Here is a 21,564-nt window from a genome sequence, read left to right as displayed (position 1 = left end):
TATGGAAAAGGTACCTGTCTTTTCATAAATATTTACCTTTTTGCTCATTCAGAGTCTAATGTAATGATAGTCTGTTTAACACAACAGGGTGAGCCCATGCCTTATGATGGTTAAAATACATAGTGATATTGTTCATTAACTTGATAGTCTACATCTATGGTAGACATATATTCCTCACATATCTTAGCATGTTGCAGTCTGGCACAATGGATGTCATGGTGGCAGGCACTTCAGAAGAAAGAAAGGGAGATATGTAAATAAGTTCAGAGACTGATTTTCTTTTTACAAATCAGCCTCAAAATATCACGAATGAAGCTATTGGCATGAGTGGCATTAGGAAGATTTTTCCACCCTTGTCTGTACTGTATTATTCATGACAAGCTATGGCCATCTTGCGTTAGTTCTATGTTTCACGAGTTAAAATAATGTCTTAAAATGCGTGTTTGATAGCATTACAGTGAATAGCAAAACAACTGTTTTTTAGTCAGGTGAAAAATGACTTTACAGGCTATAGTTTTATCGATGTGACTATCACAATTGAGTTGTATGCATACTTTAAGCAAAATCATATGGGGATATGTTGTTGCAGGGAAAGTAAAACAGGAAATCAATTCCCTGCGTACATTTCCACTTTCCTAGAATGTAAGACATACCCTGACTCTTGACTACTACAGCTAACTTGCCAAAGAAGTTACATATCACTTTTGTAGCTCTGATTTTTGCTTTAGGACATTGTGTTGCACCATCAACTGTGCTAAAACAGTCCATTATATTGTAATTAAATATAAAGAATTATGCTTTGTTACTAGTGTAGACATCAGAATGAGAGCCTGAAAAGTGAATTATTATATTTCTAGCAACATTAAAATATACTCAGACAAGTGTTTGCTCATTTGCATAGGCCTTCATTGTATCTTGATTATTGTTTTCTCATCATAGAATATCAGGGTTGGAAGGGACCTCAGAAGGTCATCTAGTCCAACCCCCTGCTCAAAGCAGGACCAATCCCCAGATAGATTTTTACCCCAGTTCCCTAAATGGTCCCCTCAAGAATTGAACTCACAACCCTGAATTTAGTAGGCCAATGCTCAAAGCACTGAGCTATCCCTCCCCCCATCAGTGAAAGCAGATTGTCTGATGGGGCCTTTACCAAAGGGTCCCACAGCTCTCTGTGTTTGGGAGGGAAGGGAGGAAAAGATGGAGTTTTCTTGCTATCACTGACCAAATCTGTTCTAACAACAGAAGGGTCCATTCTGCCTCTTGCTGTAGGGGAGATTAAAGGCAGGTCTGAGCCACAAACGTAATTCTTACCCTGCCTGTAGCCATAGGAGAAAGCCTCTAGATTTATCAGCCCAGTGTCACTGTCTTTTTGGGGGTGTCTGAGCCGGAAGGGAGCCCTAGTGTCACCTGAGTGAGAAGAAGGAGGATGTTGTGGAGAAGTGAACCTGGGGCCACTTACACCTCACTCCCTGGGACTCTCAGCCTGCGTTCTGATCCAGCACGTAGCAGGAAATCCCACTGATCTTCCTCATCCTGGGGAAGGAGAGACCCCTGCCCTTTCTCAGCTAGCTGTGGTGGTTCCTGGGACTCTGGGCCTAAGGGCATAAGTTACATACCACTGTCAGTTACACAGCCACCACTAGGCTTCAGCAACCTGGGCATCCCGTCCTGCCTATAAAACAAGGAAGGCAAGAGAGTGAACCCCTGGCAGCTGCACAGTGTGAGCCCAATGCATAGGCAGAGCCAAAGCTACCTGAACACCAGTGACGGGTGGGGCTGTTGAGCAGGGGGGCACGGTACCTAGATTGGTGACCTTGAGCTGTATATCTGGAGCCTTGTCAAAGCACAGGAGCATGGGAATCCCCTGGCCCATGAGAAATACAAGAGAAATACAAGTAACTACAGATCAAGCCATGAAACTCCCCTCACCCACGTCTGCTTCCAGCCAGTTCCCAGGGTAAGCAGCTAATCCTTGACCAAGACAGAGAGAGGGAGCTGAAAATCAGGACAAGGCAGCCTCTCCTCAGGATGCAGAGAAATGCTCCCCTGACTGGCCTTGACCATGCCAGGTGCTCAGCACCCTATGCGCCCACTCAAACCAACGGGAGCTGTCAGTGCTCAGTACCTTGAGGGAGGCACCCAGTACCCCACAGGCTGGACCCTACAGAGAGTGCCTGTACATTCTGAACCCCATCCTGAGTCCCAACAGCCGGACTAACTCCCCTCAGCCTGTTCCCTTTGCAGTGCAGAGCGGGGAGAAAACATTCTCCATTTTGGTCACAATGTGACTGAATCTCATTATGGTTCTACCTGGATTCTCCAAATCTTCCTTGTCTGTAGCCCCCTGTGTTAGTGCTAACCAGGCTCATGCCCTCTACAGGTATCTGTAATCTGGCTTCTCACACATGGTTTGTCCCACACAGTTTCCCATAGGCTGAATCAGGATGCCCTACAACATGGAGGGGCCTTCATAAAAATGGCCTTCACCCTGTATGTGACCTCAGAGAGGAAAGTGGTCCTCAAAATGGTTGGTCAGGAATATGGGGAAGCCAAAAAGATGTCCTAAATCCCTTCTTTGCTACCCAGCACACCTAGAGAAAACTCACCTATCACAAAGAAAGCCCAGACGTCTTTGCTGGAGATACTGATTCATCAAACACTGCTTGTCTGAGTAGATACGAAGACCTGTGTCCAAATCCCACTGAGACTTATTAGTGGTTGGTTGCTAGTAGTTCATATTACGGAGCCATCACACGCAGTTTGGCACAGTTGGAAGTTCACATGAGGGTAAAAAATTTAGTGAACCTGAAGCTTGACTGGGCACTTTGCTTGAGTAGAGATGATGCTATAGGTCAGATGTGAAGTTAATCTGTACTGGTGAAATAACTGCATTGTTTCCCCTTGAACTGATCCTAGCTGGTGGTTAGATAGAAGATTCAAGGCTTCAGCACTGTCAATTCTTCACCCATCATGAGCACAACATTGGCAATAAAAGCTTAAGTAAACTATGGAAGTGGGGGAAGCAAGGCTTATTGAATTGATTTTAATTTTGGTGAGCTGCAGAGCTTATTAAATTTCTTAGAAGCATGAAAATATTAGGGTCTGTTGCTCAATTAAATTATGCTTTTTGCATGCTAACTTTGCCTTCAGAAATACGAAGCAAAAAGCCAATAGAGCAAAACAGAAAATGGGATCAAAATATATAAAAATTGCAAGAGACATTTCCATGATAAAATGTGCTTAACACTCCAGTAAATAAACAAAGCAGACTTATTTGCTGAGGTTGAAAGATTAAAAAGCATTAAGCAAGTCCTTCATCTAGAAGTTAAAATCTGTTCCTGATAGCTATAAAAAGATGCCTGCATCAGCAGTTCAAACATTTAAAAACCTTTAACATTTATATTGACTAAAAAATGACTATTTGTTGTTGGCACCTGTTTTATCATTGCACCCCCACATCGTTCCCCACCCATGATTGACGTTTATCAACTGACGTGACAGATTCATGGGTGAGGATTTAGTTGATTGGATAGTCATTTTGGCTCCTATTGTCATCTCTGTTTACTGCCTTTTGTTTCTAAATATTAATTGATTTTGCTCACTGTTAACAAATGATTGATAAAAGACCTCAGACCCCATCTACGTAAAAATGTGTGTTTACTTAAATGGAAATGTCCTTTCCCCACTCCCTACTATGTTGTAGTGATTCCCTGTGAAGCCAAAAGGCTTTCAAGAAGGTAGATGATTGTGATCAGAAAAATGACTGACAAAATTTTCAATAGCTAGGTCAAGTTAATGTATGTGAACACAATATGTATTCCTTTGTGTGTGCAGAAATGATATAGAGTATAGCTAACAAAAGAACACTTGAATGCATTCAGAAAATCCCAGTGAGGATTAAAATGGTTTGGTTTTCTGTGTGCTGATTATACATTAGAAAAGTTCCTGTTAATAGCTACAATAGGATAGTTACTGTCTACCTACCCAAATGTAACTAATGGGTACTTACTTAAGTAACAATTTTACTGTGTTGTTACTAATATGACTAAAGTGCCATTTATCTTTGCTGCTATTGATTGAACTTCTTTTAGACTGCATATTTATAGTATGAAATTTATGTTCAGTATAAAATAAAATTAGATCCAGTGTAATGGTAGGCAAGTCGGACATTTTTTAAAGCACACAATTAGAGGTAGAAAATCCTGAATAAACCTACTGGATGGACCCATTTTAATGAATCTTCAAGTTTATAAACTTTTTGAGCCTAAATAATGCTTAGTTGTAAACAAGAACCAGATTAACTTGTAAAAGCAAGTCTTAAGCCTACCCTTAGAAACAGTAACATGGTATTATGTGTCTCTCAGGTCTAGAGTTAACCTGTGCATGTATCAACAACATGAACCAAAAGCTACTAATATGCCTTATGTCGTAATGCTCTTTTATCTACCACATTTGGTTGCTTTGGTGTGTGTTTTTTTTAAATAGCTAAATGCTACTGAACTGATGGAATTTCAGCCTGACTTCATCTGCAATGATTCACTAGGTCCCTGGGACTCCCATGGTATACTGCTCCCCTTCACCAAGGTATAATAATAATAATTAATAAAAAAGCCAGGACAGTGAACCTGAGGAGAAGAACCTAAATATTTATGACGCTAAGACATTGGGAACTATCTCTCAGATATATTTTGAATCAAGACAGACACTTCTAGCTAGCTCTACCATCCATTTTAAACATTCCAAAAGGACAGCCTGACCAATGTTGTTAAATGCAGCAGAAGGATGGAGCCGTTATCATGGAATACTAAATAAATTTGAAGTTACTTCATTGCTGTTTCAAAATACATCTGTTCTTACTTTTCCTTAGCGCAGAGCTTCTCAAACTGTGGTCTATAAAGTGCAAGCAGTCCATGGAGCCCTTGTGGCAGTCGAGAAAATGAATCCATTTATGAACAAAGTAAAGGGGGTAGAGAGGTTGGAAGGGGAGGCAGAGTAATCCTTCACTGCCTGGATCCACAAAGTAGCTGCTGAGTGGCCACGAATCCAAGCTGCAGAATTAAAACACTGTCTTCTCTCAGTTCTTTCCTGTAGCCTGATTCCTGCTCCTCTGCAATGATTTCACTTGCTTGCTGTAGGGTAGGACCAGGCCAGACCAAACTAACTCTCAGATAATGTTAGCAGCAGTATCTCTTACTTGCACCAGGCAAAAGCAATTATGTAAAGTCTTTCCACGCAAAGACAGTGTTGGGGTCAAAATGAAAATCATATTTGATATGAATAACGAGTAAGAGGAAATTGGAATTTGTGGAAATGTCATACTTTGATTACACTAACAATTAGCCAAAGGAATGCAGAGATGCCCTGGAAACATTAGCCTAGTCTGAAAGATTAACATAAGTCTGAGACAGGAACAGCTATATAAATGTTAATGGGTCATTGTCCGCAGGGAAGAGACCATTGTGTGGGAAAGGCACAAAATTGTGTGCACACCTTTTGATGTTAGAAAATAGCTGTTGAATCAGGCCCAGGAGTCAAATAAAAAATACGTTTTTATGCAGTACTCAGAAAATAATTCCACATCAAAGAATTTGGTTTTTGTTCAGCATTATATAGGATGTTGTAACAGGGTCGCACTCATCTCTTGCGAGCACCCCCTGACCGAGTGTGTGTGCCTGCACACACACTCACTCTCTCTGTTTGTGGTGGGTCTTCGGTGGCTCAGCCCTCCAGCCAAGTCAGACACAGTCTGTCTGTGATATAAAAACAAGGCAAACCCCTTTGGGGGGTACAAGTCCAACAGGGACCTCTCTCAGTGCCTTCTGTGATGTCTCTCTCAGTTTGTCCCTACTCTGGAATAGAGTGGTGCCCCAGGGCTCCTTCCCTGGAGGCAGTGTCTTCACCCCCTCAGAGCCATTCTGGCCCCAGTTCTTCAGCTGGGCTACTACAGTTCAGTTCCCTTTCTGGGGTGCCTCAAAGTCCAGGCCACTTTCCCAGTGGCTTGTGGGAGGCGGACCCAGGCCTGCCCTCTACTCTGGGTCATAGCCCAGGGACCCTATAGATAGCAGCCATCTACAGTGTCCCTTTAAATACACTATGTTGCTGCTACAATTCCCCGGGCTACTTCCCCATGACTAGGGTTACCATATTTTGTGCCTCCCAAAGGAAGACACTCCACGGGCCCGCCCCAACCCCGCCCCCGCCCCAACTCCGCCCCCTCCCCAAAGTCTCCGCCCCCTCCCCTACTTCCCGCGAACATTTGAGTCGCGGGAAGCCTGAAGCAGGTAAGGGGGAGTGTGGGGGGAGGAAGCGCGGCCCAGGCTGGCCCCGGCCCTGGGGTGCCGGCCCTGGGCCCGGCCGACCACCCCCGGCCCGCCCAGCACTGCGGTCCCCGGCCCCCAGGCTCCCGGCACCGCACTGCCGGTCCCCAGCCCGTCCCCCGGCCCCGCCGGCCCGTCCCCCGAGCCCCCGGCCCGGCCTGGCACTGCCGGAGCCCCCGGCTGAGCCCCGCCGGAGCCCCCGAGCCCCCACCGGAGCCCCCGAGCCCCGGAGCCCCCGGAGCCCCCGTCCCGTCCCGGCCCTCGGCCCGGCCCCCGCGATTTTCCCGGACATGTCCAGCTTTTTGGGCTTTCCCCCCGGACAGGGATTTGGAGCCCAAAAAGCCGGACATGTCCGGGAAAATCCGGACGTATGGTAACCCTACCCATGACTCCAGCACATTTTTCACCCTTATCTTAGGGCCTTGTCCTGGTGGAGGCCCAGCAGCCAGTACAGAGCACCATCTACTCTCCTCCAGCTCTAACAAGGAACACAATTCATTCTGGTCATGCAGCTCTTTTTATACGAGCCTGCTGGGCCCTGACTGGCTGCTTTCCTCACGGCTGCTCTAGGCAGCTTGGAGGACCTCTCTACTGCCCTTTTCTGGGGTGTGGCAGGGCCACAAGTCCTCCAGCAGGGGGCCTCAGGACCTAGTCCACCCCATCACAGATGTGTAGAGCAGTAAGTGTTAACATCACTTGAAAATATTGAAACTGAGGAAATTATGTTGTCAAGGGACAAATACAAAAGATGACTTCATAGCTAAAATGTTAATGCAGAAATAGACAGCTTGGGTCACATCTTCAACCCATTAAGTTTGCTTTGCCCAAAAGCAAATTTATAGGCTGTTTAAGTATCCAGCTGAGGATTCCCCTAGCATAGGACAATCCTCTAGTAGTCTAGAACCAGCATCGCGGTTTTGTGCAATCCCTCCACCCGTGCCCCTTGCAGAGCTGTGGTACTCGGCAAAATCTGATTTCCATAACAGGCTTAGGTATCCACCAGGGTGGCTTGCAGTCATTTTTGCTGTTAGTCCAGTCACTCTGTGCTGTGCTGCTTATCAAATCACTCCGTGGAACTCCAATGTTCTGATTTGAGCTAGGCTACCTTGAGTGCAGTTCATGGAGTTTGCTAACGCAGGCTAAGGCTATATTTACACTTAAAATGCCACAGCAGCACAGCTGCACCACTTCAGTGTAAACACTACCTATGCCAATGAAAGGGATTCTCCTGTTGGTGTAGATAAATCCACCTCCCTCGGAGGCGATAGCTAGGCTGATGGAAGAATTCATCCATCGATGCAATCCATCCTATTTCTGTCTTCACTCGGGGTTAGGTCAGTATAGTTACATCTCTCATGGTGTAGATTTTTTCAAATTCTGAGAGATGTAGCTATACTGAAGTAAATTCCTAGGGAAGACCAAGCCTAAGTGTGCTGTGAAGACACACCCTTAGAGTTAGGAAGAACTTAGGGTATGTCTACACTACGAAATTAGTTCGAATTTATAGAAGCCGGTTTTATTGAAATCGGTTGTATACAGCCGATTGTGTATGTCCACACATAAAATGCTCTAGGTGCTCTAGTCGGCAGACCGCGTCCACAGTACGAGGCTAGCGTCGACTTCCGGAGCATTGCACTATGGGTAGCTATCCCACAGCTATCCCACAGTTCCCGCAGTCTCCGCCGCCCCTTGGAATTCTGGGTTGAGATCCCAATGCCCGGATGATGCAAAACAGTGTCGCGGGCGGTTCTGGGTACATGTCGTCAGGCCCCTCCCTCCCCTGTCACAGCAACGGCAGACAATAGATTCGCGCCTTTTTATCTGGGTTACCTGGGTTACCTGTGCAGACAACATGGAGCCCGCTCAGCACAGCTGAGCTCACAGTCACGCTGCACCGTCGTCTTAAGATGTAAAAAAATAGATTTTCTCTGTATTCATTTGCTTCCCCCTCCCTCCGTCAAATCAACGGCCTGCTAAACCCAGGGTTTTCAGTTTAATCTTTGGGGGGGACCAGTCTGTGACAGTTGTTTGTGTCTCTCCCTGATGCACAGCCACCGTTCTTTATTTTAATTCCCTGTGCCTGTACGCCATGTCGTCACTCGGCCCCCCTCCCTCCTTCCCCTAGGCCGTCAGATACTACGTTTGCGCCACAGCTCGAGCCGAGAAGCGGTTCGCGCCTTTTCTTTGAATTCTGGGTTGAGATCCCAATGCCCGGATGATGCAAAACAGTGTCGCGGGCGGTTCTGGGTACATGTCGTCAGGCCCCTCCCCCCTCGTCACAGCAACGGCAGACAATAGATTCGCGCCTATTTACCTGGGTTACCTGTGCAGACAACATACCACGGCAAGCATGGAGCCCGCTCAGCTCAGCTGAGCTCACCGTCACCATATGTCCTCTGGGTGCCGGCAGACGTGGGACTGCATTGCTACACAGCAGCAGCTGCTAACTGCCTTTTGGCGGTAGACAGTGTAGCATGAGTGATAGTCGTGGGGCTGGCAGCCGTAGGGCTGCATTGCACCAGCCCCTTGCCAGGCGATGGTATATTATGATTGGTACCCGTCGTCATCGTATTGGTGTGGCTGTCAATCATGGCCACCTGGGCAGACATGCTACTGTTTTGATGATGACGGTTACCAGTCATAATATACTATTTTCTGCCAATTGCCCAGTATTGTCTGCTAAGCACCCAGAAGAGGCCGAGGGCGATGCTGGGTGCTGGCGGACGTGGGGCTGGCAGACGTGGGGCTGCATTGCTACACAGCAGCAGCCCCTTGCCTTTTGGCAGATGATGGTATTTTATGATTGGTACCCATCATCGTCGTATTGGTATGGCTGTCACTCATGCTGCAGCGTCGGCTGCCACCTTAAGATGTAAAAAATAGATTTGTTCTGTGTTCATTTGCTTCCCCTTCCTCCGTGAAATCAACGGCCTGCTAAGCCCGGGGTTTCCAGTTTAATCTTTGGGGGCACCATTCTGTGTGACAGTTGTTTGTGTTTCTCCCTGTTCCTGTACCTGTACGCCATGTCGTCACTCGGCCCTCCCTCCCTCCCTCCCGCCCTCCTTCTCCTGGTCCATCAGATACTACTTTCGCGCCTTTTTTCTGACCAGGCGCCATAGCTAGCACTGGGATCATGGAGCCCGCTCAGATCACCGCGGCAATTATGAGCACTATGAACACCACGCGCATTGTCCTGGAGTATATGCAGAGCCAGAACATGCCAAGGCGAAACCCGGACCAGGCGAGGAGGCGATTGCAGCGCGGCGACGAGAGTGATGAGGAAATTGACATGGCCATAGACCTCTCACAAGGCACAGGCCCCAGCAATGTGGAAATCATGGTGTTACTGGGGCAGGTTGATACCGTGGAACGCCGATTCTGGGCCCGGGAAACAAGCACAGACTGGTGGGACCGCATCGTGCTGCAGGTATGGGACGATTCCCAGTGGCTGCGAAACTTTCGCATGCGTAAGGGCACTTTCATGGAACTTTGTGACTTGCTTTCCCCTGCCCTGAAACGCCAGGATACCAAGATGAGAGCAGCCCTCACAGTTGAGAAGCGAGTGGCGATAGCCCTGTGGAAGCTTGCAACGCCAGACAGCTACCGGTCAGTCGGGAATCAATTTGAAGTGGGCAAATCTACTGTGGGGGCTGCTGTGATCCAATTTGCCAGGGCAATGAAAGACCTGGTGATAGCAAGGGTAGTGACTCTGGGGAACGTGCAGTCAATAGTGGATGGTTTTGCTGAAATGGGATTCCCAAACTGTGGCGGGGCCATAGACGGAACCCATATCCCTATCTTGTCACCGGAGCACCAAGCCACCGACTACGTAAACCGCAAGGGGTACTTTTCAATGCTGCTGCAAGCCCTGGTGGATCACAAGGGACGTTTCACCAACATCAACGTGGGATGGCCGGGAAAGGTACATGATGCTCGCGTCTTCAGGAATTCTGCTCTGTTTCGAAAGCTGGAGGAAGGGACTTTCTTCCCGGACCAGAAAGTGACCATTGGGGATGTTGAAATGCCTATCGTGATCCTTGGGGACCCAGCCTACCCCTTAATGCCATGGCTCATGAAGCCGTACACAGGCAGCCTGGACAGGAGTCAGGACCTGTTCAACTACAGGCTGAGCAAGTGCCGAATGGTGGTGGAATGTGCATTTGGACGTTTAAAAGCGCGCTGGCGCAGTTTACTGACTCGCTCAGACCTCAGCGAAAAGAATATCCCCATTGTTATTGCTGCTTGCTGTGCGCTCCACAATATCTGTGAGAGTAAGGGGGAGACCTTTATGGCGGGGTGGGAGGTTGAGGCAACTCGCCTGGCCGCTGATTACGCGCAGCCAGACACCAGGGCGGTTAGAGGAGCACAGCAGGGCGCGGTGCGCATCAGAGAAGCTTTGAAAACGAGTTTTGTGACTGGCCAGGCTACTGTGTGAAACTTCTGTTTGTTTCTCCTTGATGAACCCTCCAACCCCCCCCCCGACCCGGTTCACTCTACTTCCCTGTAAACCAACCACCCCACCCCACCCTCCCCTCCCCTCCCGCTTGCAGAGGCAATAAAGTCATTGTTTTTTCACATTCATGCATTCTTTATTAGTTCCTTACAGAGGTAGGGGGATAATTGCCAAGGTAGCTGGGATGGGTGGGGGAGGAGGGATGGAAAAGGACATACTGCATTTTAAAACTTTAACTCTTATTGAAGCCCAGCCTTCTGATGCTTGGGCGATCATCTGGGGTGGAGTGACTGGGTGGACGGAGGCCCCCCCACCGTGTTCTTGGGCGTCTGGGTGAGGAGGCTATGGAACTTGGGGAGGAGGGCTGTTGGTTACACAGGGGCTGTAGCGGCGGTCTCTGCTCCTGCTGCCTTTCCTGCAACTCAACCATACGCTCGAGCATATCACTTTGATGCTCCAGCAGACGGAGCATTGCCTCTTGCCGTCTGTCTGCAAGCTGACGCCACCTATCGTCTTCAGCCCGCCACCTCTCCTCTCGTTCATGTTGGGCTTTTCTCATCTCCGACATTGACTGCCTCCACGCATTCTGCTGTGCTCTATCAGCGTGGGAGGACATCTGCAGCTCCGTGAACATCTCGTCCCTCGTCTTACGTTTTCTCTTTCTAATGTTCACGAGCCTCTGCGAAGGAGAAACATTTGCAGCTGGTGGAGGAGAAGGGAGAATTGGGTTGTCCATTTAAAATGGGGTTTCAATGTAAAAGGAGGGGGCTGCGGTTTCCCGGTTAACATGCGGCACAAACACAAGTAAACCACCCCCCCACACACACACACACACATGATTCTCTGGGATGATCACTTCACCCCTCCCCCCCACCGCGTGGTTAACAGCGGGGAACATTTCTGGTCAGACTAGCAGGAACGGGCGCCTCTGAATGTCCCCCTTAATAAAATCACTCCATTTCAACCAGGAGAGCTTTCTGGAGATGTCCCTGGAGGATTTCCGCTCCATCCCCATACACGTTAACAGACTTGCTTGCTTTTTTTTTTTTGTAATGTTTACAAATATTTACAAAGTTACACTCACCAGAGGTCTCCTGTGTGCCCTGAGGGTCTTGGGTGAGTTCGGGGGTTACTGGTTCCAGGTCCAGGGTCACAAACAGATCCTGGCTGTTGGGGAAACCGGTTTCTCCGCTTCCTTGCTGCTGTGAGCTACCTACAGTACCTCCATCGTCATCTTCCTCGTTCCCCGAACCGTCTTCCCTGTGTGTTTCTCCAGTGAGAGAGTCATAGCACACGGTTGGGGTAGTGGTGGCTGCACCCCCTAGAATGGCATGCAGCTCCGCGTAGTAGCGGCAAGTTTGCGGCTCTGCCCCGGACCTTCCGTTTGCTTCTCTGGCTTTGTGGTAGGCTTGCCGTAGCTCCTTAATTTTCACGCGGCACTGCTGTGTGTCCCTGTTATGGCCTCGGTCCTTCATGGCCTTGGAGATCTTTTCTAATACTTTTCCATTTCTTTTACTGCTACGGAGTTCAGCTATCACTGCTTCATCTCCCCATATGGCGAGCAGATCTCGTACCTCCCGTTCGGTCCATGCTGGAGCTCTTTTGCGATCCTGGGAGGACTCCATCACGGTTACCTGTGCTGATGAGCTCTGCGTGGTCACCTGTGCTCTCCACGCTGGGCAAACAGGAAATGAAATTCAAACCTTCGCGGGTCTTTTCCTGTCTACCTGGTCAGTGCATCTGAGTTGAGAGCGCTGTCCAGAGCGGTCACAATGAAGCACTGTGGGATAGCTCCCGGAGGCCAATAACATCGAATTCCGTCCACACTACCCCAATTCCGACCCGCAAAGGCCGGTTTTATCGCTAATCCCCTCGTCGGAGGTGGTGTAAAGAAACCGGTTTAAAGGGCCCTTTAAGTCGAAAGAAAGGGCCTCGTTGTGTGGACGTGTCCAGGCTTAATTCGGTTTAACGCTGCTAAAGTCGACCTAAACCCGTAGTGTAGACCAGGCCTTAGAGTAGTCACTCTGGCTATGTCCACATTGCAATTAAACACCCACAGCCGACCCACCTCAGCTGACTCGGGCTCAGGCTAAGGAGTTTAATTGGAGTATAGATGTTTGGGGTTGCAGTGGAGCCTGAGTTCCAAAAGGGGTCCCAGAACTCAGGCTCCAGCCCAAGCTGGTACCTCTACACTGCTGTTAAACAGCCCCTTAGCCGAAGCCTGAGTCAGCTGACAGGCAAGCCAGGGGTGTTTGACTGCAGTGTAGAACGACTCTGTGATTTGTTCTTGAAGACAAGAGCAGAGTTATATGAGAGCTACTGGATGCTCAGCACCTTTGAAAAATCAGGCCACTTCTGTAGGTGCTGAAGTATGGATTTAGGAACCTGGCTTTAGGCTTTTTAAAAATATATAGTCTAGAATAACTGTATAGGATAGGGATTCACTAGCAACATTTTCCCTGAGGGAACAGTATATGGGTGAGTGAATAGGTTATTTTTGCTCTGAGTTCAGTTTAATTGAATTTGTTGGCTTCGTTATATCTAAATTAATGTGGTTTTTAATAATTGTGGACATTTTTCTAGAAGGTGCAGTTGGCTCGAAGCATAAATTATTACTGGAATCATGACAATAATGCAATTTTTTAATAGTCATTTAAAATCATCAGTAAAGCAAGGTCAGATAGTTAATCTAGCTCAGTGGCTGGCAGAGACTTGAATCCTTTTTGTGTTTCACAACACAGGACCCTATGTCATTTACAACAAACTACGGGACTTGCACGTTTTGCAAGCCTAAACCTACTTATGATTGCAGTAAATCTCCTTAAGCTTTAAAAACATTTTACATATTTAAAACAATAATACAAAGTAGGTATAAGAGAATGCATTTTATTCTTTACAAATGGGCAAGCTACTGACACTTGCTTATGCTGCAGTTTGTCACAGACAGATAATAGCCCCTGCACAGCTCTGCTTTGAAATATCCTTGGATATTATATTCCTATAATAAAGAGCTTTACAAGAAAATAAATTATTAATCAGGAAGCTTAGCTGTCATCATGAAATTCAGATTATAATTGTACACCGCATTTAGCTTCTCCTTTTATCTCTGTGAAACAGTTACTAGTTCAAGGCTGAGAAATCTGGATAACCATCATCTACCAGTTGCTGAGCTTATCATGAAAACATTGCTGTATTGTGAAAGGGTGAAGTTTTCTGATGATATTTAAATTGAGGCTTCCCCCACTATCCCTCTGTACATTTTGATTTTATTCAGGTAGAGATTAGTCTTTGTTTTTATTCAACAACCAAAGAGGTGGCCTCATTACCCAGGCCAATAGTCCCTTTTTCATTTCAAACCAATATAGACTAATTGGTACTAATAATCACATCTGTTTGTGCAATGTTGCTGAGTATAAAATGATTTCTACATTGACTGCATATGCCTTCATGGCTATATGCAATTAAAATGCTTCATAAAGTCTTTGAGACTTATATCTCAATTTTTGGTTTGCTTTTTTTAAAGCTATTCAAATGGAAGTTTTGTTGGAGAATATAATGGTTTCTCTTCTACCTCAATCATCAGTCCCATTGCCCACACAGTTAAATAAAGGGTGCTTAATTTTGTAAAAGCAGAAAACTCAGCTGGAAAAACTAATTGATATTTTATTTGTATCAATCTTTTTAGGTACATTATAGCTTGTAATCAGGTTCCCCCCCCTTACTTTCATTTCCTTTCCCTTCCTAGGTCTCTGATGTATGGCTTATGCAGAAACCTATGACATTATGAAATTAGTTTTCAGGAACTAAATAGGTTGCACCATTTGCAGCTGTATTAGCAACCTTAATTTCTTGACAATAACAAAAGAGTCAGACCATCTGATGTAAGCAGCAGCTACTCCCTCTACTTATTTCTTACTTATCATAAATTCCACCTGTAGGGAATATGTCATAATTTATACTGAAGATATTTCAACTAATCTTCATGAGACAGAAGTGTTCTCAGCACTTACAAGTGGCGTGTAGATAAATTCAGTGCATATCCCCAGTGTTGGCACATATTAGAGTTATACAATTCCCCATTCTTAAAATTGTGCCTTAATTTTAAAATCCACTTTCAGTTTAAACTGCTGAATACCACTTATCGTTGTCAGGATCATCAGAAACTGCTGCCTTTCTTGAGGTACACTTCAACATAGTCAGTAGTCAGGGGGCCGCAGCAGCATCTACAGCTATGAGTGGTTTAAAGGAGGAAGGATGGTCATGGGTTCAAGGCTTTGAGAGTGAGAGAAATTTAGGCTCAGTTCCCAACTATTCCACAGACATCCTGTCTAATCTTGGAAAAAGTCAATGGGATTTGTGCTCCTAGATCACTTAGGTGCTGAAAGTTCTGCAGCCACTGCCTCATCCCAAACCTGCATTACAATTCGATCCCACCAGTCAGTGCTCGTTTCTTGGGCCCATAAGCAACACTCCACTGTTTGGAGCTACTTTGTGAACATCACCAAGAATCTTGAATTGGTTCTTGCTTTGGCCCACACCAGTCTGACCTCCAGGAAATCGTCATGATCCCTGTAGCTCCGAGGACTCCTTGTGGCACTTTAGAGACTTACAAATTTATTGAAGCGTAAGCTTTCGTGGGCTAAAACCCACTTCATCGGATGCACGCAGTGGAAAATACAGTAGGAAGATGTATATGTATATATATATATATATATACACACAGAAAACATGAAAAAATGGGTGTTGCCATACCAACTATAATGAGAGTAATCAGTTAAGGTGGGCTATTGTCAGCAGGAGAAAAAAAACTTTTGTAGTGATAATTAGGATGGCCCATTTCCAACAATTGACAAGAAGGTGTGAGTAACAGTAGGGGGAATAGTTCTACTTTGTGTAATGACCCATCCACTCCCAGTCTTTATTCAAGCCTAATTTAATGGTGTCTAGTTTGCAAATTAATTCCAATTCAGCAATTTCTCGTTGGGAGTCTGTTTTCGAAGTTTTTTTGTTGAATAATTGCAACTTTTAGGTCTGTAATTGAGTGGCCAGGGAGGCTGAAGTGTTCTCCGACTAGTTTTTGAATGTTATAATTCTTGAGGTCTGACTTGTGTCCATCTATTTTTTTGCGTAGAGACTGTCTGGTTTGGCCAATGTACATAGTCGAGGGACATTGCTGGCACATGATGGCATATATCACATTGGTAGATGTGCAGGTGAACGAGCCTCTGATAGTGTGGCTGATGTGATTAGGTCCTATGATCACAGCTTCCACAGGCCGTGGTCCCCCGCTCCAGGCCAATGGGGGCTGCGGGAAGCGGCGCGGGCCGAGGGATGTGCTGGCCGTCCTTCCCGCAGCCCCCATTGGCCTGGAGCGGTGAACCGCGGCCAGTGGGAGCCGCGATCGGCCGAACCTGAGGACGCGGCAGGTAAACAAACTGGCCCGGACCACCAGGGGCTTTCCCTGAACGAGCGGCAGACCAGCTTTGAGAACCACTGGTATAGATAATACACCAGTAATTAGCTTCCATTTCACTTTCTCCCTTCTTTTTGTTTCCTCTTCCATTTTGTATTCTCCTGTTCACATTATTCTCTGCCTTCACTAAATGCCTATATTCATTCAGAGATAGCTTCCAGGTTCCATAGGAGGTTGGCATCACTCTACAGAGCTTTTACTCGTGATTTTAGACATCAGTGGCACTTGGGGTAAAGAGAGAAACTTTCCCTGCCGTCCTGGCATAGTATTAAAGAACAGACCAGGTTAATTTAAGATTTTTGTTGCTCTTTGCTTGATGTATCAGTTACTGGCTGTTGCGGGTGATCGGTACTGGATTAACAAGAAAATTGATTTGTTTTCATGTGGTTCTTCTGTGCCCAAATTAGACCTCAGCTTGGTTCCTACCAAGTGAGCAGGGCACACTCACGCTTGGAGTGCCCCCTTCAATCTGGACATAATATCACCAGTATCCTTGGCTCCCATGTCTTCTGCTAGCTGCCTGCCTCTGGCTTCAGATTGTCTGTGGCTCAGCCCGCCGGCCAAGTCACAAAATTCAAACCCCTTTCGGGGTATCACAAATAAGTTGAAATGAACCTGAATAATTCTTCTCGACCATTGGGCTACGGAACTCTTCCCTCTACTCACAAACCCTATCTCAGGACTTTCCCTATAGGAGCCTACCTTTATCCTCCCGTTAAGCCCTAGTTCTGCGCCCTTCTCTACCAAAGAGAGCCCTGTCTCCTCCCCAACTGAGCTCCATCAGTCTACTTATTATGGCTTAGCGCCACCACTTCTGGCCAGGAGCCAATTAACTACTCACCTCTCCAGCTTCAAAATACAACTAATTGGATGCATTTGCTAGCCTTCAGGTAATGGGGGCTAAGACCCATCACAGAAATAAACAGCAGAGATTGAGCAAAAGCTGAAAACTAAACAGAAAACAAAATAGAAATTGGGAACCCAAACTGGGAAATGACCAAGAATAAACACCTGCAAAATCAATACAGCCATCCCATACTGGCTTTTAAATAAGCAACATCTGCATTAGCCAAATAAGTTAACCAAAACTGCTTTCAATTACATTTAACTTGCTTGAACTGAGTCTGAATCACAAATCACACAGCCTACACAGCAATCTCTAACTTGCTCAAAGGTAGACAGAGTTATTGACCTATAACCAACTGGGGCCAATTCAAATTTGTCATAATCAGGCAGGAACCATATGTGGGACCAGATTCTGCACTCTGCCTCCTGAAAGACTCAGTGTAGCTAGAAGGTGCAACCCAGAAGGTTGGTGGGGTTGCAGCTCTAGTTTACGGTAGGTTTGTCTCAGCTGTCAGTGGGCTGCTGTCCATAATTGCCAGAACTCCGAGTACTACATCCATTCCACCTCCTGATACTAATGTGCCCCTTTCCATCCAGAGCATAGTATTATGGTACCCTGTCTGCACTGAGGGAATTTCTCAGACATTCCCTCTACCCTGCTGGAGTAGAGTGTAAAGGAGGTAGAGGGGATCAAAATCTGGTCACTAACTTTCAGAATCTGAATCATAACTACTCCAAACCGAGCATGGACCATTTTTAATCTGCCTAGCACCAAGTGAGTACCTCTCCAGATCAACCTTGATCTTTTTCCGTGCTAGTTCTGACTTGGCTAAAAGTTATTCTATTTGGTTTCAGCCACTAGTTCTGAGTTGATTCCTATACGCTAAAAATGTCAGGTTGCTCTGTGAAGAACCTGGCTAATTACAGGTGGCTGAAGCTTGGGTTTAGCTTAGAGCTGGTGGTTTGGAAATAATTTTGATAACCTGGCTGTGATTTTGATTTGACTTAATCTAAGTGGTATTTGCCCTTGATGTACGTTAGGCAGTTTTGGCTTAATTTACTAGTTGATATCAGTTTCAGTTTGAGGTGTCTATTTTACTTTAGGTAATCTTACAGATGTTTATTTTCAAATCGAGTTACTTCTTAGGCTCTGTGATTTCAACTTTCTATTCTGACTTTTGCCTAGTGCCTAAGCAGCATGCACAATGCATGCTTGTGTCTTGAGAATGAATTCCACACACAACCCTTGTATTTATCTAAGAGCTGAACCTACAAGAATGAATAATTTTTGGAAAGATACATACAGTATAAAAATTCCAAGTTCTAACTTCATATCTGCTGAAATGTGACTAGAAATCCTGTTCCTGCCAGCATGTGCATTATATATCAAATAAATAGTAGCAGCGGGGCACTTCACATTGGCTAGCAAAAATTCTCAAAACTAGCATTAATCTACAGCCTCCCATTTCTTTACAACACTTAAAGGGCATTACTTGTGAAATGGTTTTTTGTTTTGAAATCAGTGCTTTTAAAAGGTGCTAATTGAGAGACCTAGAGGCTTGAATTTCTCTGTTTCCACAAACATAAAGGGAAAGGATGGTCTTTTGAATAAAATACTGGACTGGGATTGGCATTAGCTCTCATTTCTGTCACTCACTTCCTATGTGACCTTGGCCAAGTCACTTAATCTCACTGTGCCTCAGTTCCTCGTTTGTAAAAATGTTGGTGATAAGACTGTCTTCCTCCCATGCTTTATGTACGCATGAGTGATCAGTTACATGCCTGAACAGACCCCTTGACTTCCAAGTGGACTATTTATGTGTGTAATTGCTTACTAATGTGCATAAAGGATTCACAACCTGGCCATTAGATTGAAGGCTCTCCAAGATTGGGATTGTCTCCTATATATTTGTACAGTGCCTACTACAACTAGGTTCCAATCTTGGCTGGGGCTTCTAGGTACTACCATAATGAAAAAAATAAGTAACAATAATGAGAACAACTACAGCATAAATTTTGCTACACTATCCTGCTGTTGTGCTGCAGCCTTGAACTTCATGGTCCAATTTGGGGAGACTGCCAACAAGGTAAAAATTTTAGTGCCTAACCTAATTTTACAAAGTTCCACCTAACCTCCTTCAGACGGTATCAATTTTCAGTAGCTACTGACTTGTAGTGAATTTGATGCTGTGATCCAGAGAAGCATCTATACTGTTGCCAATCCTCTGAGTTATCCAGTCCCACACAAGCCATTGTTATAAGGCTCTCTCCATCTGGCTTACTCATAATATTTGTCCAGTGCCTAGCACAATAGAGTCTTGATCCCTAACTGGAGTTTCTAGGCCAGGGGTTCTCGCAACAATTTTTTTGGTGGTCTCAGAATGCGGCCACCAACTCTTGCTGGTGGCTGCACTGACACTTTTTCCTAAAGTTAATAAAGTAATATGCACATATATACATCCAAATCATTGTATTTTATTTATGTACAGTTTGGGTGTTTTTTTGCAGACTCAGTAATAAAAATAATCCACAGTTATCTCTATTCTTTACTGGACCTAATAGAATAAAAACACAAATAAGGTGCTTTGAACGTTCTTGTCTTTTTTATTATTTTCTTTTGCTTTTTTGGTAAAAGAGGTCGTGTATATAACAATTCTGAAGTAAATTTAAAAATGCTTTGACATAATAGAAGTCCAGATAATAATGAAAAACATATCTGGTTGGCTTGGGTCTGGGGAGGGGAGGGGAGGCACGGCTGCGGCTGGCCTGGGGCTCCTCTGGGAAGGTGTGGGGGGCTTCGGCCGGCCCGGAGCTTCTCTGGACGAGGGGAGGAGGTGGTGCTCTGCACTTTGGGCAGCCTGGGGCTCCTCCGGGCAGGTGGGGGGAGGTCTCAGGGCTTTGGCCCGCCTGGAGCTCCTCTTGGGCAGGTGGGGGGGCCCTCGGGGCTTCTTGGAGGGGGGGCTTGTGGCTCCAGGTGCAGGGGTTCTCAGGGCTCCAGCTGCTGGGGGAGGGGCGGAAGGGGTGGAGTCGTTGGCTAGCCTCCCCAAAGCGCGGCTCCACCCACTGCCCATGCGCCCACCGCTCACCTCCTCACCCCATGCCCGGCTCCTGTGTCCCTCCTCACTCCCCCACCTGCCGCTCGCCTCCTCACTCCCCTGCCACAGACACCCCCCTGCCTGCCGCGAGAACTCCTGCTTGCTGGTGGCTCACTGCTCAACTCCTCACTCCCCCGCTTGCAGCCAGACCCCCCTGCCCGCCTCATCACCCTGCCGCTGGCTCGCTGCTCGCCTCCTTACTCCTCCTCCTGGGCCCCCACCACCACTTGCCTCGCTGCTTGCCTCCTAACCCCCCCCCCCTCCATCCGCTCACCTCCTCACACCCCTCACACTGCCCAGGAAACTGCTGTGGCCGCAGGGAAACCCTCTTGTGACCGCATGTGGCCACGGTGGCCGCATTTGAGAAATGGTGTTCTAGGCACTACTTCAGTATAATTAAATAATTAGCAACAGCAGCAGCTTCGGAGAATGCTTTCCCCAGTTCTAGTGTGGATGGTAGTGGATTTTCTGAGCCTGCTTGATGAGATGACATTAGAGTTCTGAAGGGAATGGAGATCTTCATGGAGCAAAAGTTTGGCAATAGCACTCTGTGACTGTGAAATGCAAAACACATTTTTTACCTGCCATTTAGAAAAATCTGTTTTGTTTTGTTTTGTTGTCTTGAATAGGAGCTCTTATTTGCTCATGAAATGGACAGCTGCTTTTTGTACCCGGGAGGTATTATCTAATCTTTCTTATTATGTAAAGGTAGCTCATAAGATGCTTTCTTTCTTATTAGTTTTTTTTTCTTTTTTGGTTGTAAGAGGAATAAAACAAAAAATTCTGTTCTTGCGTGTTCTTGCCCTTGACAGTTCAATCAGAGAAATGTATTTTAGCCATTTGACATTTATTTATGGTAATGAAATTGATTCAGATTACGTAACCTCCCAAAGCTCTTGGCAGTAATGTGTTTTCTTCATTTACACCTAATAAATTTAAGTGGGGGGATGATATTGGCTAGATAAAGAGAATGTTAGGCATCTGTCTTGTAAATGTATAAGTTTGAAAAAAGAATAGAAATTATTAACCAGCAAAAGTATCTCCAAGTTGGTGTTTTGTAGAAATCATTCCTACCTTTGCTCAAGGAGGCCAAGGCTAGACTTCCATTTCAAATCCTGTAGTTGGTCATGCTCTCTTAGCCGCATGGGAGGCCTCATACTGCTCCAGTTGCTGTTTACTTCAGATAAGACATTTAAGTGAGATGACATGGCATTTTCATGAAAGGGTGTTAATTCTCTGTACAATCTAATCTAAAAACACAATGAGAGAACATACATAACATTCATGTTTAAAGATCTCAGAACAATGCATAGAGGTCACTGTGCTTTGCATACTTTTCCATCATTTACTGAATCTTACTTGTATTTCTTAAGTTTTACC

At 46.0% G+C, this 21,564-nt stretch overlaps 2 protein-coding genes across 7 annotated transcripts in view; one reads left to right on the top strand and one right to left on the bottom strand.

Annotated features, from left to right (window-relative positions):
• The window catches only part of PRKN (parkin RBR E3 ubiquitin protein ligase), a 1,174,462-nt gene that overhangs the window by 889,845 nt on the left and 263,053 nt on the right, over positions 1-21,564 (top strand). The gene's annotated exons all lie outside the window — the stretch shown is intronic.
• Positions 10,885-12,536, bottom strand: LOC135982391 (myb/SANT-like DNA-binding domain-containing protein 2). The gene is made up of 2 exons (XM_065588915.1): positions 11,855-12,536; positions 10,885-11,472 (listed from the first exon to the last, which is right to left on the bottom strand). The coding sequence occupies exons 1-2, from the start codon at positions 12,393-12,395 to the stop codon at positions 11,003-11,005; spliced, it is 1,011 nt and encodes a 336-aa protein (XP_065444987.1). The 5' UTR covers positions 12,396-12,536; the 3' UTR covers positions 10,885-11,002.

The sequence above is a fragment of the Chrysemys picta genome, chromosome 3 (assembly GCF_011386835.1).
Source record: "Chrysemys picta bellii isolate R12L10 chromosome 3, ASM1138683v2, whole genome shotgun sequence".
Taxonomy (NCBI): domain Eukaryota; kingdom Metazoa; phylum Chordata; order Testudines; family Emydidae; genus Chrysemys; species Chrysemys picta.
This window is presented reverse-complemented; position numbering and strand designations above follow the sequence as displayed.

Excerpts from the sequence above, each read along its gene's own strand:
- LOC135982391 (XM_065588915.1), bottom strand. The coding sequence starts at position 12,395 with ATGGAGTCCTCCCAGGATCGCAAAAGAGCTCCAGCATGGACCGAACGG. Across the intron at positions 11,473-11,854 it reads GGGCACACAGGAGACCTCTG|CTGCAAATGTTTCTCCTTCG; the intron begins GTGAGTGTAACT and ends CTCCTCCACCAG.